This window comes from Typopeltis vanoorti, chromosome 9 (genome assembly GCF_054136105.1).
Source record: "Typopeltis vanoorti isolate ZY-2024b chromosome 9, IOZ_Tvanoo_1.0, whole genome shotgun sequence".
NCBI classification, from domain to species: domain Eukaryota; kingdom Metazoa; phylum Arthropoda; class Arachnida; order Uropygi; family Thelyphonidae; genus Typopeltis; species Typopeltis vanoorti.
The window spans coordinates 13,485,572-13,507,049 of NC_143557.1; the positions used below are offsets into that span (position 1 = coordinate 13,485,572).

Sequence of the window (21,478 nt, forward strand, 5' to 3'; positions counted from 1 at the left end):
CAAGTTTATGGTTCGTAATTCCGAAGCGGGTCAGCACGGCTGATATCTGATAAGACGGCAGCACGGCAGCGAGCTTATTGCTCGTAGTTCCGAGGTGGGTCAGCATGGCTGATATCCGATAAGATGGCATGGTGGCAACGTGTTTCTAGTTGCTGAGTGGCGCGAATCGAGGAAGTTGAGCACGAGATGACGACATTGTTTCGAGTTTTGGCCATCGGTCTGGTTCTAACCGATGAGAAGACAGCAAAGGATTCCCTTTGAAGATAATTTGTGTTAAAAGCAGCGTCGCGAAAAGTTCGTAAGCCCAGAGGAAACAAAGGAAAAAAATGGGGCGAGCATGTGACCCCCCACGTGGCAGCAGATCACCATACAGAGGGACAATCCATAACAAAGAACAAACGGAAGGATCGAGAAATCATCTAACAAGGTGGTAACGTACAAAATCTTCATTTTTTGTATTATCTATTAGTGATGAGTGTAAAAAAAAATGGACAGAGATTAGAAAAGAAGATAGTGAGAATTTAGAGACAGTTTCATGTGTTAAGTTGACTGAATTGGACTGGTAGTCTACATTCTTAAATTGTCTAAACCCTAGTTAATGTGTATGGGTCATTAGTAGCACTAATTTAATTTGATATCGGGAACTATGTTTGTGATTTAGATGAATCATGAGAGTGTATAAATAACTTGCCTGTTTGATTACCACTGCCTTGCTTTACCTGTTTTTTAGTATTGATCTTGATTAGCTTTGAATATACGTGTTAGTCATATTGATCTAGTAGTCTGAAAGCATGAGAGCATGCAACGCTTAGTTGAATGTGAATTGATCTTTGTTAGCAAGTTTTATTTAGAATTTGAACTAGTGTTTTATGATGAATGTGTACTTATTTAACCTAGAGATGTAAGATTAGAGTACTTTGATAATTAGAATGTTCCTTATTGTTTAGCTAAAAAATTAGAATTTTGATATGACATATCTTTGATGTGTGGAAGCTTAATTTAAGACAAGGATTTAAGATAGAAAATTAACAAGAAAGTGACGCCACACAGAAGACAAAGAGAAGAAGAAGAAGGAGATATAACAGTGCCCGACTTGTGTAGTGCTTCTGCCAGCTCTATACTACAAAAAGTGAAAAACAACTTGCAGTTTTTGCTAAATGTTATTAAAAGCCACAGTTATTACAATATATTTAGTGCATATCCACATTTAATAAATGCTAATATTAAATGTGTTATTATTTTATTTTTTCTACTCACTTCAGCACCCCTTGAAGAAGGCACCCACAACGTGCATCACTGCATGCTTACCATGCTAAGCCGGCCCTACTTATGTACTATAACAAAGTGACAAATACTATGGACACGGGAGATGCATATAAAGTGGTGTACTTGGATTTTGTAAAAGCTTTTGATAGACTGCCACACAACAAGCTATTAAATAAATTGAAACAGATGGGATTGGATAACAGACTATTGAATTAGATCAGTGTCTGGCTGTCAGATAGGTATCAGAAAGTTTTACATGGGGATGCAATATCCCAAAAGAGGAAGGTCACTAGTGGTGTACCACAGGAGTCAGTTTTGGGACCATGGTCATTCAATTTGAATGTTGATTTCCAAAAAAGGATGCAAGATTTAAAAGCTCAGTTGGTGAATATCAGGCAGATGCAGAGTGAAATGAAAAGAATTGTAATTGTGTATGGAAGAGTGAGACAAAAACAAATGATGTTGATATGAAAATGGTAACAAAAGGTTGGGCTTTGTATGGCAACTCGATTATTGGAGGTGTAGTAGACAAGTAGATGCACAGGTTTGCTTTCCTGGAGGTAAAATGAATAACGTGATTGAGATGTTGGATATGAGAACTAAGTGAGCAAAGGAATTGGTAGTAGTAATAGAGACAGATGACTTGGCTGGTAATAAAGAAAATATAGGATTGGATATCAGGAAGTTATTGAGAAGAATAAATCATAATAGCATGACAGGAAAGATGGCAGTGTGTTGCCCAGGTATGACAGTGAAGAGATGATGTGTAGAGTAACAAATATGAATGTGTTAGCAGAAATTTGCAAAGAGAAAGAGTGCAGTTTGTTAATGTGCGGAATGAGTTTGAAGGAAGAATTGAACTGTATATATGAATGATAGACTGCATTTGAATGGTTTTGGTGGAATGTCATTTGGAGAGACTTCTGCTGGAAGGAAGAGTAATAAGTGCAGGGAATGAATCTTAGCAAGTAAAAAGCAATGAGAAAGAGCAAGAAAGTAAGGAAGGAGAGATTGAAGTGGTGCTTATGAATAAAGAAGTGGATAGAACGAGTGTAGAAAATGAGAGAAGAGGTGTGCAAGACAAACAGTCAAACAAGGAGACTAAAGGCGGACAGGATAACTATAATAAACTAAATTTTTTATAGTCTAACCAAGTGCAAAATAAACTTCCAACATCTTTCACTAAATCCAGAGTAATTCAATAATAAGGTGGTACACCTGTTGGCAACTTGTATAGGTAAATATGACCTCTCCTATTGCTTCTGCCTTAGTATCTCCACGTTTGGGTCTGCCTCCCACTGACGAGACCTCAATAAAGGTCGAAACCGGTCTGGGTAGTGGCCCTTCCCTTAATGCATAGCAGTATACATGTCCGCAAGGAGATGTGCTTTGCATTATGGGAGATACTGAGACAAGGAGTGATAAGATCTTGATCCACCTTTGCTCGGGGTTTCCTGGTGTTGCACCACCTTACCTCAGTCCTGAAGATATTTTCAGGCCCAAACTTTGTTTGCTTAAACTTGGATAAAGGATTAAACTAAATTTATTATACAATACTAGTCACTTTCCTAACCTCAGCCTTATGTTCCTCATCCCACTGTTCTCCACCTCTCTCTTTATATATCTTACATACTCTCCTTTTCTTCTGCAATTCCCATTTTATTCCTTTTTTCATCTATTTGATGCTAAATTGCTTTATCTTCTTCACTCGAGGTATATAATCTGCCACTGCTGTCAAGTTTTTCTTAAGTATCTCCCACACACTTACAACCTGTCTTCCTTTAAATTCTTTCATCCATTGCACTGTTGCAAGCTTGTTTCTATGATAGTCACCTGCCTTATAATTCCACATAACCACCTTCTGTTTTGATATCTCCCCATGTCTATTCATCCTCCAAGTCAGGACTCGTGGTCACTCTCACCAACAGGGGGCAAGTATGTCATCTCAGTTACCATGAGATCTTCTAATGCTATGATCAAATCTAAAACTCTTGATCCTTGTGTTCCCTCCACCACAAGCTGCCTAAGATATTTGTCCCTGAAGAAACCCAAAAATACAACTCCCTTATGTTGTTGTTGTTGTCTCCTCTACCCAGTTTATATCACTGTAGTTGAAGTCCCCATAATGACTATGCCAAACTAACTGACCTAAACATTTTCTGCTCATTACTATCTATATTCCCTAGTCTGTATCAACATCCTACTAAACATCTTATCCTATAACCATCTCAAAGCCATTAGTGTTATTTCTACTGAGATTCTCTATCCTGAGAGTACATAATTCATCTCTTATCATAAGTAACACTCTACCACCAAGTTGACCTTCCCTATCCAGCTAAAATATGTTATACTCTTCGATTTCTATCCCTGTTAGAACATCCTCCTCAGTTAACCAAGTTTCTCTGATACCAACAACATTTGAAGAGAATGAGTTAATCAATGCCATAAACTTTATAGCATTTGTATACAGAAAAACCAGTGTATTGCCAGTATTCTTGTAGCCATTATTACTCTCCTCACTCTACCTGGCTTGGTAACATAGTGTATACTCTCTCATTTCTCAAGCCACTATTCCCCACATGAGGCCTGAAGCATTCAACCTGTGCAATTCTAGTTTCCCTGTCCAGACACACTCACTTATCCAGAAAACAACAGTCTATCCAAATGCCTGTACCCTTCTGCATTCAAATGCTATCTCTTTTCTTGAATACACAGCTCCCGTCTATCCTCAAACATACTTCACTCATCCACATATTCCAGACTCCTTTTGTGCATATTTCTGCTATCATCTCATTCATCATCTCTACATTATCATACCAGTTCAACATGCTCACTATCTTTCCTTGGACATATTTCTAGATGCATTATATCTAACATCAAAATCAATTCTTGTGCTTCACGATTCACACTGCCTATCAGGTCATTCGTCCTGATCATTACTATCATCTCCACACTTTCACCGCCATTGATGCATTATTGTTCCACCAGGCAACCACTCCTCAGGCACTCTACTTTGCACACATCTGAAACATCAAATCTCCATATATGAGCTCTGAACAGATTCATTCATTCATTCTCTCACTGGCATCCCCGACTCTTACGGCTTCCGATGTCTCTCCCTCTCTGTCTCTACCTCTCACCTCTCTATCCCTTGCTTCTACACTCTCTCATATTTCTGTAACTTCCTCTCTTCCACTGTCTCTCTCATTCTCTTGCTTTCCTCTCTCCCTTTCTCTTGATGCCATTTGCTTACATCTATTCTCGTTCTTGCATTAGCCAACCTCTCCTCCTAACATCTTCATTCACCTTCCTCAATTCAGTCTTCATTCCTTCCATCTCATTTCTCAGCAGTTCTCTCCATACATTCTGATGCCATTCACACACATAATCATGACCATTAGACAAACCATCTCCATCCTCTAAACCACCCAAGGCTAAATCTATACATAGGTCTTTAATATTCTCTCCATCCTCCAACACATTACTGGCAACCAAAAAGTGAAAATCGCCCATTTCCAAAGCACTATGCTATGAGAGACCACAACTTCGTTCATCAGAGGCATGTAGTGGATTGCAAAAATTTTTTATTTTTGTGTGGAAGAGGAGGATTTCCTAATTATAGCTCATCCAAGGTACTTAAGCATCAGAAGTGTACAATATTACCTGGATGGGATTCATAATGTGTTGCATAATGTATATATTTCTGGTATGGATGCAAATAGGTATAGTGCAGTAAAACGAAAATCAGAGATATATAGTCATTCCTCGGTTAACGTTATATAACGAAGCCTCTATACAACGAAGTCCGCAATTTCAAGCCCCATTTTATGTAAAAATATTAAAATTTTAAGGTCAACACCCGGCAATCATCCGATTGGCGAACGACGGTGACTCGTCATGTACTCCCAAGCTGTGGGTGTGTCTGTTTTAACAGTTTCCCGCATCATCTGTGTAATTTAGTCGTTGCTTACACTTCAGTGGGCGTGTTTCATTTATTGCACTGAAATAAATGACGTATGTTCTCTGATAGCATTATAGTAGATTTTGTAAATAATAATATTTAGTTAAAATGTCAGAATCAAGGAAATGAAAAGCAATTTCTTTAGAAACTAAATTACATATCATACAATGTGTTGAAAGGGGGTGAAAGAAAATCCGATTTGGCACATTCTTTAGGATTAGTGCAGTCAACTTTAACAACTATACTTAGTTAATCAGAAAAAATAAAAAGTCTGCTCAGAATTGTACAGATGTTACAGCAGTAAATTAACTAGCTTAAGGAGTCCAATTTTAGAAAAAATGGAGAAAATGTTAAGTTTGTGGATAGATGATATGTCACAACAAAAAAACAGAAAAAATCAACTTTAGATTTATATTTTAAAATGTCGTGATTTTATCTTTGTTAGGTATGTAATACTCACTTTTTATTTAATAAAGCTTTTCTTTTTTCAAAAAAAAGTCTTTAATTTTCTTTACATATGAATGTATCCCTATTATGGCCATAGTATTTTTACCTCTAAGAACGAAGTTTCGCTTAACTATTTAATTTCGTGGAATGCACTCTTCATTAATCGAAGTATGACTGTACAAATGTATTATGATTTTCTTTCACTGGCTCTAGCAAAAACATTTAATACAATGCTAATTAAGTGATGATTATAACTTTTTTCTCAATACAAAGGATTTACAAAAATTATCTAAAATTAAAACTAATGAGGAAGAATGGGACGAAAGATTTTAAAGAAGTATCGGATGATTTGAGAATGGCAACATACAGAGATTCGATGATAAGAGGTATGCTGAGCGAAAAGATGCACAAGGTCTGTTTTCCACGAGATAGAATGAGCTGGATGGCTGAAGCACTGGATAAGCAGAGTACATGAGCAAAACAGTTGGTAGTGGTAGTTGTCACAGATGATTTGGCTAGTAACAAGAAGAATGTATGGAGGAATGTCATGAGGCTGTTAAGAACTGTTAAGAAGAGAGTGAAAGATAACAGTGTGGTAGGTAAGGTTGTCAGTATGTTGCCTAGTCATGATGATAATGATGAGTTCAGAAGGCAAGCAAAGATTATTAATATGCTAGCAGAGTTGTGTGTCTGCTCAAGAAAGGAGTTCATGTTGTGAATGTGTGGGATGAGTTAAAGGGGCAGACAGAGCTAGATACAAGAGACGGGCTACATTGGAATGGATTTGGTGTGAGTCTGCTAGAGAAACTGTTGTTGCAAGAGAGAATGACAGAAGTGAATGTAAGATCTGAGGAGGTAAGAGATGTTGTGGAAGAGCAAGAGAGTAAGGTAGGCAAGTTTGTGAATGGAGAGGTGAGTGGTGAGAGTGAAGAGAATAAAAGAGAGGGAACACAAAGTGGACAAGGAAATGGTGAAAGTCAGGGTGGATGGGGGGGGGGACATTGCGTAAAAAAGTGTAGATGATGGTTTCAGGAGTAGATGTGTGCATGAGCAAGAAAAGATTAAGACAATCAAGGATGTGAGGGTGACATTTAGGTCTGGGGGGGGGGATGATATAATATCAGTGATGATAGACAGGAATGGACAGGGGAGAGTGTAGAAAAGTTCCGAGAAGTGAGGTCAGCGGGATTTGTTACAGAAACAGAAATGAGCCAGCATGTATGTTTACAAATGCTAGAACTATTTGAAACAAGGGGAATGAAACTGTAGCATTGATAGAGTTCATTTGCCCAAAAGTTATTGGTATAAGTAAGACATGGTTGATCGAGGATGACATTCTGACAGGATAAGAAATTGGGGGAGGGGAATATGTATTCTTTTGGAAAGACAGACAAAGCAAAAAGGAAGGAGGAGGGGTGTTATTGATGATGGCAGCAGAATTGTGCCCATCTAGGGTGGAGATGCAATGAGAAAATACTGACAGTGGTTTTCAAGCAGTATAGTGTGGAGGTGGACAGGATGAAATGTTAAGTAGGGTGTTGCTCTAGACCTGGTAATATAGAAGGCGGTGAGAAGGAAATGTTTAGAAAAATTGGTCTGGCTAATAAGAAAAGGGTGATCATTATGGACGATTTCAATTATGGTACTATAGACTGGAATAAAGTGACGCTATCAGGAACCAAAAAGAGAATGAATTTGAGTTTTTAAGGAATAACTACTTCAAGCAATAAGTAACAGAGGCTACACATGGATTGAGAGTTTTGTATTTGATTATATTATCAGAAGATATTGTTGTAAATGAAGTGCCACATCTTCCTCCAGTTGGTGAAAATGACCACGAAGTGATCAAATGAGTGGTAGCCAGCCATATCAGGTTTTTTGTGAGAAAGGGTTATATGTGGAACTATAAGGCAGCTTATAGTTCCACAGGAAGTGGCTTGCAGCAATATCATGGAGTGATGAATTGCATGGGAAGGAAATCAATGTTGTTTGGTCTCTACTCAGGAAGTATCTGGCAGAGGCAATGACTGAGTGTATTCCAAAGGTCAGGAGATTAAATAATGTAAGTGTAAAATGGATGACTGAAGAGGTGAAGCGTGCAATCCAAAAGAAAAAGGCATTGTGGAGGCAGCATATAATGTGAGTGGAGATAAGCAGTTACATGAGAACAAAGAGCAGGCAAGGAAGGTGACTTACTTAATAAGGGTAGAAAATTGCAGTATGAGCAGCAGTTACCAAATGATGCTAAAAGAAATCCTAGGGAGTTTTTTCGATATGTGGAATGATTATGGGAGGATGATGTTAGTCAGCGATAATGAGAGAATGATGAACACTGAAGGAGATGTTTAATGAGCAGATCATTCAAGTATTCTATCCTTGTGATTATAATAATGCGGAACTTGAGAACAGTGGCAGTTGGGGAGGAACCATCGATGAAATAAGTAACTTGATGTCAACAAGGCCATAGGACTTGATGATATATCACTGTGTGTCTTAAGGAAATGTTCCATTGAGTTAACAACAGCTTTAATATGAGTCTTATGATATGAGATTTAATATGAGATTAGCCCAGGTCCCAAAGGAATGGAAAGATGGCAAAATTGTTCCACTTCATAAAGGAGGTGATAATTACATTCTTCATGTGAAAAAAACAAAACAAATAAATAACGAACAATAAGTAAAAAAAATCATTGGCATTTAGAACAAGTTTTATTTATTATCTGCAAACAATACTTTTTTTTTTGTCTTTTCTCACTCATTTTCAAAAACCATGTTTAACTTGACACTACTACAAAAATCCATAAAGACAACATGTAATGGTGGCTGCCTAGTACCATGGATAAGGGGTAAGAATAAAACTGTCCTGGAAAGTTTTGCTAGAGCGACCAATAACAAAGAAGTAGTTAAGGAAGTGTTTGCTGTCTTACATAATGATTGCTGCTTTATCTGTATGTTGATTAATTAGGCATTACTAACTAAAACTCACTGTTTTTCTTCTAGTTTATATTCAGTTTTTAATTTTGAAGTTTTTGGTGAAGGAGCAACATTTGTTACTATTTTGTACAAAGATGTTCCTGTCTGTATGGGTTTCTCTACTGCACGGCATACTGTTCCATCTCCTGCTCCAATAAGGATATCACCAGTTTTCAGAAGAAGTAAAGAAGTTATGCCTGTTTACAAAAACACAAAATGTTTCATTAACATTTCAAATTTTATATATATATACATACACACACACACACAAAATATATTATTATCATTATACATTATCTCCATGGTGTTCAGAGACTCATCATGAAAGACCCAAACCTATCATACCTTCCTTTATACTCATTCAATGTCAGAGAACTCACAACTAATTCTGGCAATCCATTCCACTCATTCATCACTCTTCCTGCAAAAAAAATCTAGCCTGAAGACCCTTACTAACCACACTCTAACACAACTTCCATGGATGACCCCTAGTTCTCTGACTGTCATATATTGAAAATTTTCATTTGCATCAATTTTATAAAATCCCATTAATATCTGATAAGTTTTTCATGTCCCCTCTTTTCTGCTGATCGACTAATCTTTGTATCCCACACAACTTCAACCTATCCTCATAGAGAGCATTCCACAAACCTGTCACTAGCTTAGTTAGTCATCTATGAATCCTCTCTACCATCTCCTGTTCTCCAAGAAACCAATGTGACCAAATCGGTGTGCAGTAGTCATGATATGGCCAAATCATAGCCTAAGAAACAGTGATAATAACCTCCCTATTTTTACTTGTTAGCATGTTTTCAAACATTCAAGTAATCCTTTCAGTTTTTCAACAACTTCTGCAATATGCCCTTTGAACTTCAACTCTCTCTCCACCATTATATCAGAGGTCAGGCTAGTTTACAATGTCCTGACCTCTTCTGGTGAAGGATGTTTCTTCACCAGAAACCAGAAGAAACTTACTTTATGTAGTGTCATGTAGCTTGTGTCTTGTTCACATATGTTTTCCTCATGATGACCTTGATATAGAGGTCAAAACACAGTATTATTTTCTTAGTTGTAAGTAAAGCTCAACATGTGTGTTTTTGTCTCCATAAATTCTCCACAATGAATGCTGTTCACCATGTAACCTGTAAAGAAAAATTTGTAACACACTGTATTGTAACCTTTTCAACCTGAAGTGCATAACTGCACATTTTACAACATTAAATCGACAATCATTAGCCTTTGCCCATAATACCAATTTGTTTAAATCCTGCAGGATATCTGCATTACCTTTACAAACTACGACCCTCCCCAGTTTTGCATCATCAGAAAACAACTGAATATCTCCTCTTAAATATTTCTCTATATCACTGATATGCAAATTAAAGAGGAGTAGTGGCCCTAGTACAGAACTTTGAGGTACTCGCTAGTCACCTTCAGTTCTCTTACATTCTACTTCACTATATACTACTATCAGGTATCTGCCTGTCAGCCCCCCTCCACCCCTCGTTGAAACTAAGCTTCAAATCCATTCCCATCAACTACTACTTTTGTAATAGTTTTCAATGGGGTATTTTCTCAAATGCCTCTGCAAAGTCTAGCAGTATCATGGGGTAGTCATTTCCTTATTCAATTCCATTGTTATTTATTACAAAATGTGAATAAATTACTAAGGCAGGACCTAACCTTTACAAAGTCATGTTGCACACCATTGAGTATCATATCCTTATCCACCCACTGTTGGATTTTTACCTTCAACCAACTTTTCCAATATATTAACAACCACTTCTGATATATTAATTAATCTGTAGTTTGCCACTTCTGTCTCAGAGTCACCTTTATGTACTACCTTATATGCTACTTCATCCTTTTTATTCACCCACTTTTGGATTATACCTTTAGCCTATTTTTCAAAACTTTAGCAACCACTCCTGATATATTAATTGGAGCACACAGACACATGCACTATAAAATTATTCACATCATGGGTGAAATAACCTTGAGACATATATGCATACAAACCTATCTTTACTCATATTACTGGCAACATCGACATAAGCAATTATAGGAGTTCAACAAAAAAACAGAAAAATGCATCTGTGGAAGTTGTACACAGAGTGGAGGGTATGGAAATAAGAAATTGGTATCTTACAGTCACGATGATGAGTGGGCCACACTACATGCAGAGCCGTACTTTTGCACAGCACACAAGGCTCTAGCTGGGAGTCCCCAAAATTTGGGCCAATTTAAGGGCCCCAAACAATGAGGGAGGAGCCTGGAGCATTCTAGCACCTTGCCCCCCCCCCCACCTCCCTCAGAAAAAGTGCAAGTACAGCCATGACTACATGAGAGGAGTGGGTAAAGCAAATGATTTTTAATGGGGGATCCTATGATAATAAGATCATATAATGCTGTTGGTGGCAGCAGAGGAGTTATGCCTATACAAAGTGGAAATGCAAAAGGCAAATAGTAACAGCATTTTTGAATCACTATTGTGTTAGGTAGCAGTGGACAGGATAACTACTTAGTTGGATGTACCTGTAGACCTGGTTATGTGGAGAGAAGTGAGAAGTAAATGTATATGCAAATTAGCGTAGAAAATAAGAAAAGAAATTTCTGAAGTGTTCGAAAAGCAACACATATGTAACCTTTATAACCTGAAGTGCATAACTGTACATTTTGCAACATTATGACAATCATCAGCCTTTGCCCATGATACCAATTAATTTAAATCCGACAGGATATTTTCATCACTTTTTGTGTTAAATCTTTCCCTATATTAATAATATAAGGATCAAGTGTCTTGGAGTTGATAATCTCATCAGGGGATGATATTATAAATGAGGTGTCATATATTTCTCCAGCTGGTTAGTGACCATGGAGTGACCTATTAAGACATTTTTTTATGAGAAAGGAAGGACCCTCACTTGCAGAAATAGAGAGGTTATGATGCCATTGTATAAGGTCTTGATTAGGCTTCATATGGATTATGATGCACAGATTTGGTTGCTGGATTTTCATGGTGACAAGGATATGTTGGAAAGGGTCCAGAGAAGATCACAAAGGTGGGTAGTGATCTATCGAATATGAGGACAGATTAAGAGAATGTAAGTTGCAAAGCCTCGTGAATAGAAGGAAGGGGAGGGATGAGACTTTTAAGGCTAGTCAGGGGTTGTTATCAGGTTGACATGGAATAGATTTTTCATAGAATAGTTGGGGGGGGGGAACAAGAGGCCATCGCTGGAAACTGTATAAGGGGAGTGTGACAGAGGAACGAAGAGTAAGCTCTTTGCATGGAGAGTGGTTGGTGAGTGGAATGCATTGCCTGAGTGTGTGAATGTGAGTGTGTTTAAGGCTCCATGAAGGTCAGATGTTAATAATTAAATATAATAATAATTTTTAACACAGTTTATTATTATTATTATCCCAAGACCCCACGGAGTCAAAGACTCATCTAGGAGGTCCTTTTGTCACACATACAGCTCATCATACCATGCCTTAAAAACACTCAAATTCTCTGCAGACAGCAGACTCTCAGGCAAGGCATTTCAATCATTCACAACTCTGTATACAAAAACCTGCTTCTTATCCCCCTGTTCACACCCTCCTTAGAGATGAGCTGTGGTTCTCCCCTTATCTCCCACCGTTTTCTGTAAGACTTCTCGAACATTGATCCTATAATAACCCTTTACCAACTTGTAGGTCTCTATCATATCACCCCTCCTATTCATTAGTTTAACTTTCAAAGAAATTACATGAGTGTAGGGTACATTTTGTTACATGTTATTAAAATTATTATGATTAGGACAATCTAATACTATAATTAATTTTAAAATTAATAGTAATCCTAACAAAAGCAATTTACAGTTATAGTTTTACATTAAAACAGTTAAACAGCTAAAACTGCTTAGCTGTTTTTCCCTTGATCTGCCTATCTGTTACGTAGGCCAGATGGAAAGATCAGGGGAAATTCGTATGAACGAACACCAAAAAGACGTGTAAAAAAGGAGAGAACACAAATCAGGCCTAGCTTCCCACACAACTTCCACTGGGCATAATGTACTTTGGCATAAAACAAACATGTCTTATATTGAGAAACACTGTTTCACAAGGAAATTTAAGGAAGTTGCAAATATGCTTAGAATCCCAATGCAATGCAACAAAAACCTGGGCCTAATTCTACACCAAGTTTAGTCAGCATTCATAAAAAATATACCTAAGTCAGACCTCAGACAGAGTGAACATGAACAACAGAATGTAACAAATCCAGCATTGTTCAAACATAGCATGCATTAACGTATGTATTGATTGTGCATTTGGATTTTTTAATCTGATGAACAGTCAGCCTGCCATTACAACATTTAATGGTATTTTGAGTAATTTCTCATTTCTTGTGTTTAAACTTTTAGTTACCTTTAACCCCCGAATATGCAAGTCAAATGACATAAGAAATTTGTCGGGTTTGTTTATCTTTATTTATCTTAATAAACATGTGATCACAATACTGAAATCTTTCTTTTGAACTGCTAAACGACAGAAACCTATGCCTACAGTTAAACAGCTATTTTTGCATTTTGTCATTTACGTTTTAATTTTACAATTTATTTTTATTCACAATTCATATTAAGAATTACTTTTTTGTTAACATACAATAGGCAATGCTAAATCCATTCATTTCACTTTTCGCAATAATAATTCGAATTAAAAAAATCAATAGCAACAATGAAGCTTTGCAATTCTGTACTAACCATGTGTACAATTCGGTACATCACTTTACTTTCACTTTTCATTACCTCTCAGAGAATGACATATATTTTATAACATTTAGGCAACAGTGCTAGAATTTCTTATGTTACACTTTTCACTCTTAATATCTTTATAATTTGCATAATGTGAAATTCATATAATAGAATAATAATGACCACAGTAATTGTTTATAAATATAGTTCACAGTTACACAAGAGGTTACATTCAGTCAACAGTGATCAGGGAAAGGAAGGAGCATTCAACATCAAACACGAAGATACATTTTTTGATTGGCAGCATGTAATAAATTTCAATATGGAGCTTGGAAATTAAATTTATTGTGCCTATGGTCAAAAAGAAAGGGAGGACACTATAGACACAAATTTCTTAAAGAAGTTAAGGAATTTTTTGAGTCATTAGAGAAAGCAGGTGACAAAACAAAAATGGAAAGGATTGTGCTTGTTGGAAATCAAAGCACCAAGATAGAAAATTAATCCATCCCAGGCATGTTTTGGCAAAATTTAGAGAACAAGACAAAAGTGTCTACTGGATTTCTGTTTAGGAAACAACTATTCATCACTATGTTTCAACATGGAGGGAGCTAGAATCGCTGAAGAACATGATGGTAAATTTAAGCTGTGCTAAATAAAGTGTTTTTAATGTTTTAATTTTTTTTTGTTGAGAAGCAGTTGGTGGACACTTGGTGGAGCAGTGGGAAGGAGCAATGAGAAGGGGGTCATCCTTGGAAGTTACGAAAGGAAGCTGTGAACAAGAGGGTGAGGAGTCGTTTCTTTATGTGGAGGCTGGTGGAACGTGGAATTCATTGCCTGATAGAGTGGTGAGAGAGCAAGAATGGTCAATGAGTTCAACGAGTGGTATGATAGACTTTGTGTTTCCTAGGAAGGACCTCCCACGATGAGTCTCTTGACTCCATAGAGGCCTGAATAATAATAATAAATCAGTGTATAGTATGACTTCTGTCGCGAATTGAGTGGTGCTGCTTTTGGAGTTTAGTAATTGTTTATATTGTTTATTTTTGGTTCTTACCAAGAAGGCAAAGTCAGAGTCAGATGCATCTGTGGTGGAAGAGAAGAAGAAGATAAGTTTTCATTGTTTAATATAGGCAAATATAGTTTATACTTATAGTATTGCACAAGTAAATTAGCTTACAGTAGAGTGTTTAGTATTTAGCGTTTAATTGTAGTAGTTCCTTGACACTATTTGATTGATGGTGACAGCCGCAGCTCCAATTACAAATGGTGTGTCAACAAGTCTTCCCCCATTTAAGGACTATATTTTGAGTAACATGCTATAGGATTTTGTGGCATGCAGCGCACGTGTGCATCCCGGCAGTTGGGTATATGGCGGGTGAGAGAGGTGGGGGAGTACATATGTGTGCAAAATGTAGGCAATGGCAAGAATTTAGTGAGTTAGAGATTACCATAATTGACCTTGTTGCATCAGAGGGTGGGAGAATCTCAACCTGGAGAGATGAGCAGTGTGATAGAGGGTGAGAACAACGAGTGAAATATGAATGAAAAAATAAGAGTGGGGAGAGTAGAAAATTTGAATCATTGTGAAGTTTTCAGAGATGATCTTAATTATGAGGACGAATGGTGAGCAAGAGTGGCTAACTTGCAGAGATAGATGAGCTGAAAGAGGTTGTGGAAGGTCTTGGGAATGAGATGAGAAGTGTGAAAGATGAGATTAGGCAAATGGAAGAGATGAATGCAAGGAAAATCTGGGTAGGAGTGAGAGAGAGAGAGAGAGAGTTACAGGAATAATAGAAGAGGAGAGAATAGAAACAGTAGAAGAGAGGGAATGAGACAGAGAGTTATGGGAATGATAGAAAGGGAGAGAATAGAAATAACAGGAGAGTGGGAATGAGAAGAATGCAAGGGATTGCTGGAATCATGGATAGAGAGATGCTAGGATGGCAGTTAAATAGAGGAACACACAGAGAGAGAGAGGGATGCAGGTGAGCAGGCATGGAGACTCGATGATCCATTGTGTGCAAGATAGGATGCCAGATGAGTGTTTTGCTGGCAGGAACGATAGAAACTGTGGCTATGACAATTAAACGGAGTGAAAGGGTGGATAAGATGCTTGTGACATGGGCACAAATGACTTGAGAGGCAGTGTAAATCAGGTGGTGAGAGATCTGAGATTCATGCTTGAGGCTGTATAAAAGAAAATGCAGAGAGGAAAGATAGTGTGTGTTGCCCAGTTATGAAAATGACGAGCTGAGTACAAGATCTGTAATAATGAATAGCATGAAAGCTAGAATGTGTCAGAAGAGAGGATTAGAATATGTGGATGCTTGGAGGGCATTTGAGGACAGAAAGGAACTGTATGTGAGAGACTGCTTGCATTTGAATTAGGAAGGATGTAGGCATCTGGAGAGACTGCTGTTTTCTGAACAAGTCTGTATGTCAATGCAGGGAAACTAGAATGGGTGGTAGCAGGGGTGGCTTCTTGTGGGAATGGGTGCCGGGAGGAAGCGGGATGACATCAGGTAACACTGAGTTCGGTGGAATGAGATGAATTGGTGGCACTGATAGCATCAGCCTGGCCAAAGATTATTAGGATCTCTGAGATATGGTTGATGGAAGATGATATAATAACAGGAATAGAAGTAGCAGTGTACAGAATTTTTCGGCAGGATAGAAGGGAAAATGCAGTGGTGGAGTGCTGCTTATGATAAGTGATGACTCTAAGAGCGAAGGCTTTGGAAGGCATCAACACTAATGGTTTTGAAAGTATATGGTGTGAGGTAGAGGTGGGCAAGACAGGATATTTAGTGGGATGCTGCTACAAGCCACAAAGCACAGAGGGTGAGGAGCAGGAGATGTTTAGACAGTTGAGCTTGGCAAGTTCAAGAAGCATGATTGTTATGGGAGATTTTAACTACAGCAATATAAGTTGGGAAGAGGAAAATGCATGTAGTAATAAGGGAATGGGATTTCTGGAATTTTTGAAGGATGCGTTAGGCACCATGTAATAGAGGGAACAAGAGGTTCAAGGAGTTTTGGATTTGGTCATAGCATCAGAAGAGCTGATAATGACTGAGTGACATCTCTCCCAAGGATGAATAGACATGCAGGAGTATCAAAGAAATGGGAACATATATGGAATTATAAGGCAGGTGATTATAATAGTCTTATATATCAACTTAGGGCAGTTCCATGGAGGGCGGAATTGGAAGGCCGGGATATCATTAGAGCTTTTGAAATTGTGAAGGAATATTTGTTAGCAGTAATAGTAAGCTGTATTCCATGAGTGAAGAAGAGGACACAATTTAATGTAAAGTGGATGACAAACAATATCAAACAGGAACTGCTAGTGAAAAAGAGGTAATGGAGGAGATATAAGGAGAGGGGGTGGAGAGCACATGCATGAAGAATATAAGACTCAGGACAGGAGAGCGACTAGTATGGTAAGAAAGGTGAAACTGGAATATGAGAAGAGATTGGCCCTAAGATTCAAAGAAAATCCTAGGGAATTTTTTAGCAATGTGGCCAGTAGGAGGAGAAATGATTGTGGAAGAATGACATTGTGGGATTTAAATGGGAATAGAGTGACTGATGCAGAGCACATAGTGGAATTGTTCAATGAACACTTTATTGGAATATTTCATCCTGGTGAAGTAAGTTTTAATACTAGAGGGATAAGGCAGGTTCAGGGTTAAGAGGTGCAAGAGGAGAGAGTTGTTTTTATGTATTAAGCCTACTGGCTTGTTACAAAGCTATCTTAAGTCCTTCTAAGGCATACCCATCCCGAGAATAAGGTGACTAGCCCTATGCCTACCAGTATATACTGTGGCTGTAGCTGCGTGTGATCTCAGGGCCAGTTTGCCTGCTTTCGGGAGGGAAAACCCTGCTGTCCATGCACAAGACTGGCTAAGTTGGCTATGTCTGAGAAAGATACTTAAGCGTCTCATGTCGGTGATGGAAAATGAACCCAGGACACTCCTTTTCCAAGCATATGGTTGTGAAGCACATAGACACTAGGCTAACCGTACAAACTTAAAAAAAAGAGGAGAGTGTGTTCCAAAACCGAGTTCTCTAGATGTCAGTAAAGCTGTGGGACTGGATGGTATTTCACCATGGGTTTTGAGAAAATGTCCTAATATCTGACAACTCTGTTGACCTGGCTTTTCAGTGAAAGTCTGGCTATGGGAAAGTTACCCAAGGAATGGAAGGAAGGTAAGATAGTGCCATTGCAAAAGAGCGATAGCAGACTGGAAGTGTCCAATTATAGGCCAGTTTGTGTTTCATCAGTAGTTGTTAAGATCTTGGAGAAATTACTGAGGGACCACATACAGTGTTGGGCAGATGAGGGTAATGCTACCTGTAAGAGTCAACATGGATTTGTTAAGGGGCACTCTTGCTTTAGTAATATGATTGCCTTTTATAATAAAGTGACAAAAGCGGTTGATGAGGGAAAAGCATATACTGCCATTTTTTTTTATTTTGCAAAGGCATTTAACAGAGTGCCACATGATAAGCTAATATTTAAGTTGCAGCACATGGGTTAGTCAACTGGATTCAGGATTGGCTTGCTTATAGGTATCAGAGAGTTGTGTATGGTGGGGCAACATCTAGGAGGCAGAAAGTTTCAAATGGAGTCTCACAGGGCTCAGTACTGTGAACTGTATTGTTTAACCTTTATATCAATGACATTGTGAATGGATTGCAGGGAGATATTCAGTTTGCAGATGATGTGAAGCTGGGAAGAGTTATTAGTAATAGTGAAGATGCAGTAGCTCTGCAAGAGGATTTGAATAAACTATACAGATGGGCAAATGAATTGGGGGTGTCGGTTTAATGCAGCAAAATGTAAAGTATTGAAGTTTGGGATACATCGATGGGAAGCTGCATACTCAATAAGAGGAGCTGTACTGGAGGAAGTAGGGGAAACAAGAGATCAGAGGGTGATGATTGATAGAAACCTGAAATTCAGGAAACATATTGCAAAGGTGGTGAGGGTAATCCAGTGGCTTGCTGCAATACTGAGAAGGATGCTGACCTGCAGAGATAAAAGAGTTGTCATTCCATTGTATAAAGCCCTGACCAGACCACACTAGGACTATTGTTCTCGAATTTGGTCCCCAGGATTTGAAGGGGATAAATTAACTGTGGAAAGTTACAGAGGCCAACAAAGATGGTTTCAGGACTGTACAATGTTAGTTTTGAAGATTGGCTGAGGGAATAAGGACTGCAGAGTTTGGTAGATAGAAGAAGGAGAGGTGATATGATTGAAACTATTAAACTGTTGAGAGTTGGTTACAGGGTTGACACTGGGGGAGTTCTTTTGCTTGGTGGAACTGCAGGAAAGACTGATGACAAGGGGCCATCCATGGAAGTTACAAAAGGAAGTTGTAAGCAAGATGGTGAGGAGTGGTTTCTTTATGAGGAGGCTGGTTGAACCATGGATTGCACTACCTGATAGAGTGGTGAGAGAAAGAACAGTCAATTAGTTCACGGAGTGGTATAGACTTTGTGTTTCCTAGGAAGGACTTCCCACAATGAGTCTCTTGACTCCATGGAGGCCTGAATAATAATAATAATAAAGATGTACACAAATTCACATAGACACATGAATAAAGCAGTTTTATTTACTATATTTTTGTTGATAGTGATATCTTCACCCTTGTTCCTAATGAAAAGAATATATATACAGGGAAATCAAAACTGATTATCACTTTAATAAATTTAGTTTAATCCTTTATCCAAGTGTGAGCAAACAAAGTTTGCGCCTGAAAGTATCTTCAGGACTGGGGTAAGGTGATACAACACTGGGCACCTCGTTGCAAAGGTGGAGCAAGATAACATCACTCCTATCTCAGCATCTCCCATAATGCAAAACACATCTCCTTGTGGATATGTATAATATTATGCATTAAGGGAAGGGCCACTACCACCTCAATAAAGGTTGAAACTAGTCTGGGTAGTGGCCCTTCCCTTAATGCATAACATTAGACATATCCGCAAGGAGATGTGTTTTGCATTATGGGAGATACTGAGATAGGAGTGATGTTAGCTTGCTCCACCTTTGCTACGAGTTTCCCGGTGTTGTACTACCTTACCCCAGTCCTGAAGATACTTTCAGGCGCAAACTTTGTTTGCTCACACTTGGATAAAGGATTAAACTAAATTTATTATAGTCTAACCAAGTGAAAAATAAACTTTCAACATCTTTCTCTAAATCCAGAGTAATTTAATAAAAAGGTGGCACACCATTTGGCAACTCCTAGTAGAGATGACCTTGCTAATGCTTCTGCCTGGTATCTCTACTTGGGCCTGGCTCCCATTGAAGAGACCTCAATAAAGGTCGAAACTAGTCTGGGTAGTGGCTCTTCCCTTAATGCATAACATTATACATATCTGCAAGGAGATGTGTTTTGCATTACGGGAGATACTGAGTGATGTTAGCTTGCTCCACCTTTGCAATGAGTTGCCCAGTGTTGTACCACCTTACCCCAGTCCTGAAGATACTTTCAGGCGCAAACTTTGTTTGCTCACACTTGGATAAAGGATTAAACTAAATTTATTATAGTCTAACCAAGTGGAAAATAAACTTTCAACATGATTATCACTTTGTTTTAAGCAGGATAAAAATGAATATTATAATGAAACAAAAATACGTAAGAAAGCTTTAAAAAGAATAAAAGGCAAGCAGCTTTAACAAGTGAACTGTAGACCCCACTAATATTTGTATAGATATTTTATTCAATAATATTTGTCTAAATATTACTGAATAAAAAATGAAAGATTTCAAAAACAAGAACCAAACTTGGAGTCTCAGTAGTAAACTGCAAAGAAAATATTACTTGATACTGCTAGGGAGACTTGTAGTGAAACTGCATACAAGAGTAAAAGAAATCGAACTTCATGGTGATTTGGATTATTACTATAAACATAATTCAGGGACATGATGAACTGACTGCACACATAAATTATGCAATGAAAAATGAAGTATATGAAGTAAAAAAAAACAAAAAACAGACAATTATATGAAATGAGAACAACAGTTTGTTCCTGTAACAGAGTTAGAGGATCAGGGAATGAAAAAAAAAATGAAGATATCAATTCTTGGAATTTCAGAAATTAGATGGAAAGGGAAAGGAGATAAAAGAACAGACAACGGATTTAGATTTATTTACTCAGGAATAGAAGAACATCAAAGGGGTGTTGGAATAATGTTGGATAAAAGGATAGTTGATATGGTAGAGGGATATTGGCAGAGATATGAAATAGTGTTTGCTTTGAAAATAAAGGCCAAACCTATCATATAGATGAAGAAGTCGAAGAGATCTATCAACAAATAGAGGAATGTGAACATTTGAAAAATAACAGAGATATACTGATAGTAATGGGAGATATGAATTTAAAGATAGGGAAAGGAAGAGAGGATGGTCTGGCAGGCCCTTGGGGATTGGGAGAAAGAAATGACAGGGGAGACACACTGGTGGCGTTTCATAGAAGACACGAATTGATAGTGACTAACACCTGGTTTCAACAACACAAGAGAAGACAGTATACTTGGAGAGCACCTGGACAGAGAGGCGAAGAAATGAGAAAATCAGATATAGAAATGTAATAAAAAATGCAAAAACTTATCCTGGAGCAGACTGCAATAGTGACCATAACCTGCTCAGAGTTAAAGTAATAATCAGATTAAAACGAATAAATAAAGAAATTGCAGTCTGCTCCAGGATAAGTTTTTGCATTTTTTATTACATTTTTGGAAACCAAAGCAGCCATTAAAAGAATAAAAAAGTTCCGGGAGTGGATGATAATCAAGCAGAGCTGCTGAAGGCATTGGGAAAGGAAGGAATAAAACTTCTATCCATCATCTTTAAAAGAAATCTGGAGGAGGATAGAATACCTAAAGACTTTGTAAGATCTATTTTTATTCCTATTCCCAAGACTACAGAAACAATGGATTGCAATATGCACAGAACTATCAGCTTGATTAGACACGTTGCAAAAGTCCTAATCAACATAATATAGAGAAGAATGGAACAGATGATAGAGAGAGAATTAAATGAAGCACAGTTTGGTTTCAGGAGAAACAGGGAAACTA

At 37.8% G+C, this 21,478-nt stretch overlaps 1 protein-coding gene across 6 annotated transcripts in view; it reads right to left on the reverse strand.

The window, feature by feature from the left end:
* The window catches only part of LOC150102890 (cilia- and flagella-associated protein 52), a 640,784-nt gene that overhangs the window by 280,204 nt on the left and 339,102 nt on the right, over nt 1-21,478 (reverse strand). For all 6 annotated transcript variants that reach the window (XM_090397376.1, XM_090397375.1, XM_090397374.1 and 3 more), the window contains exon 8: nt 8,661-8,844. In XM_090397376.1, coding sequence (XP_090253502.1) covers nt 8,661-8,844 — 184 coding nt within the window. The remainder of the gene's footprint in view (nt 1-8,660; nt 8,845-21,478) is intronic.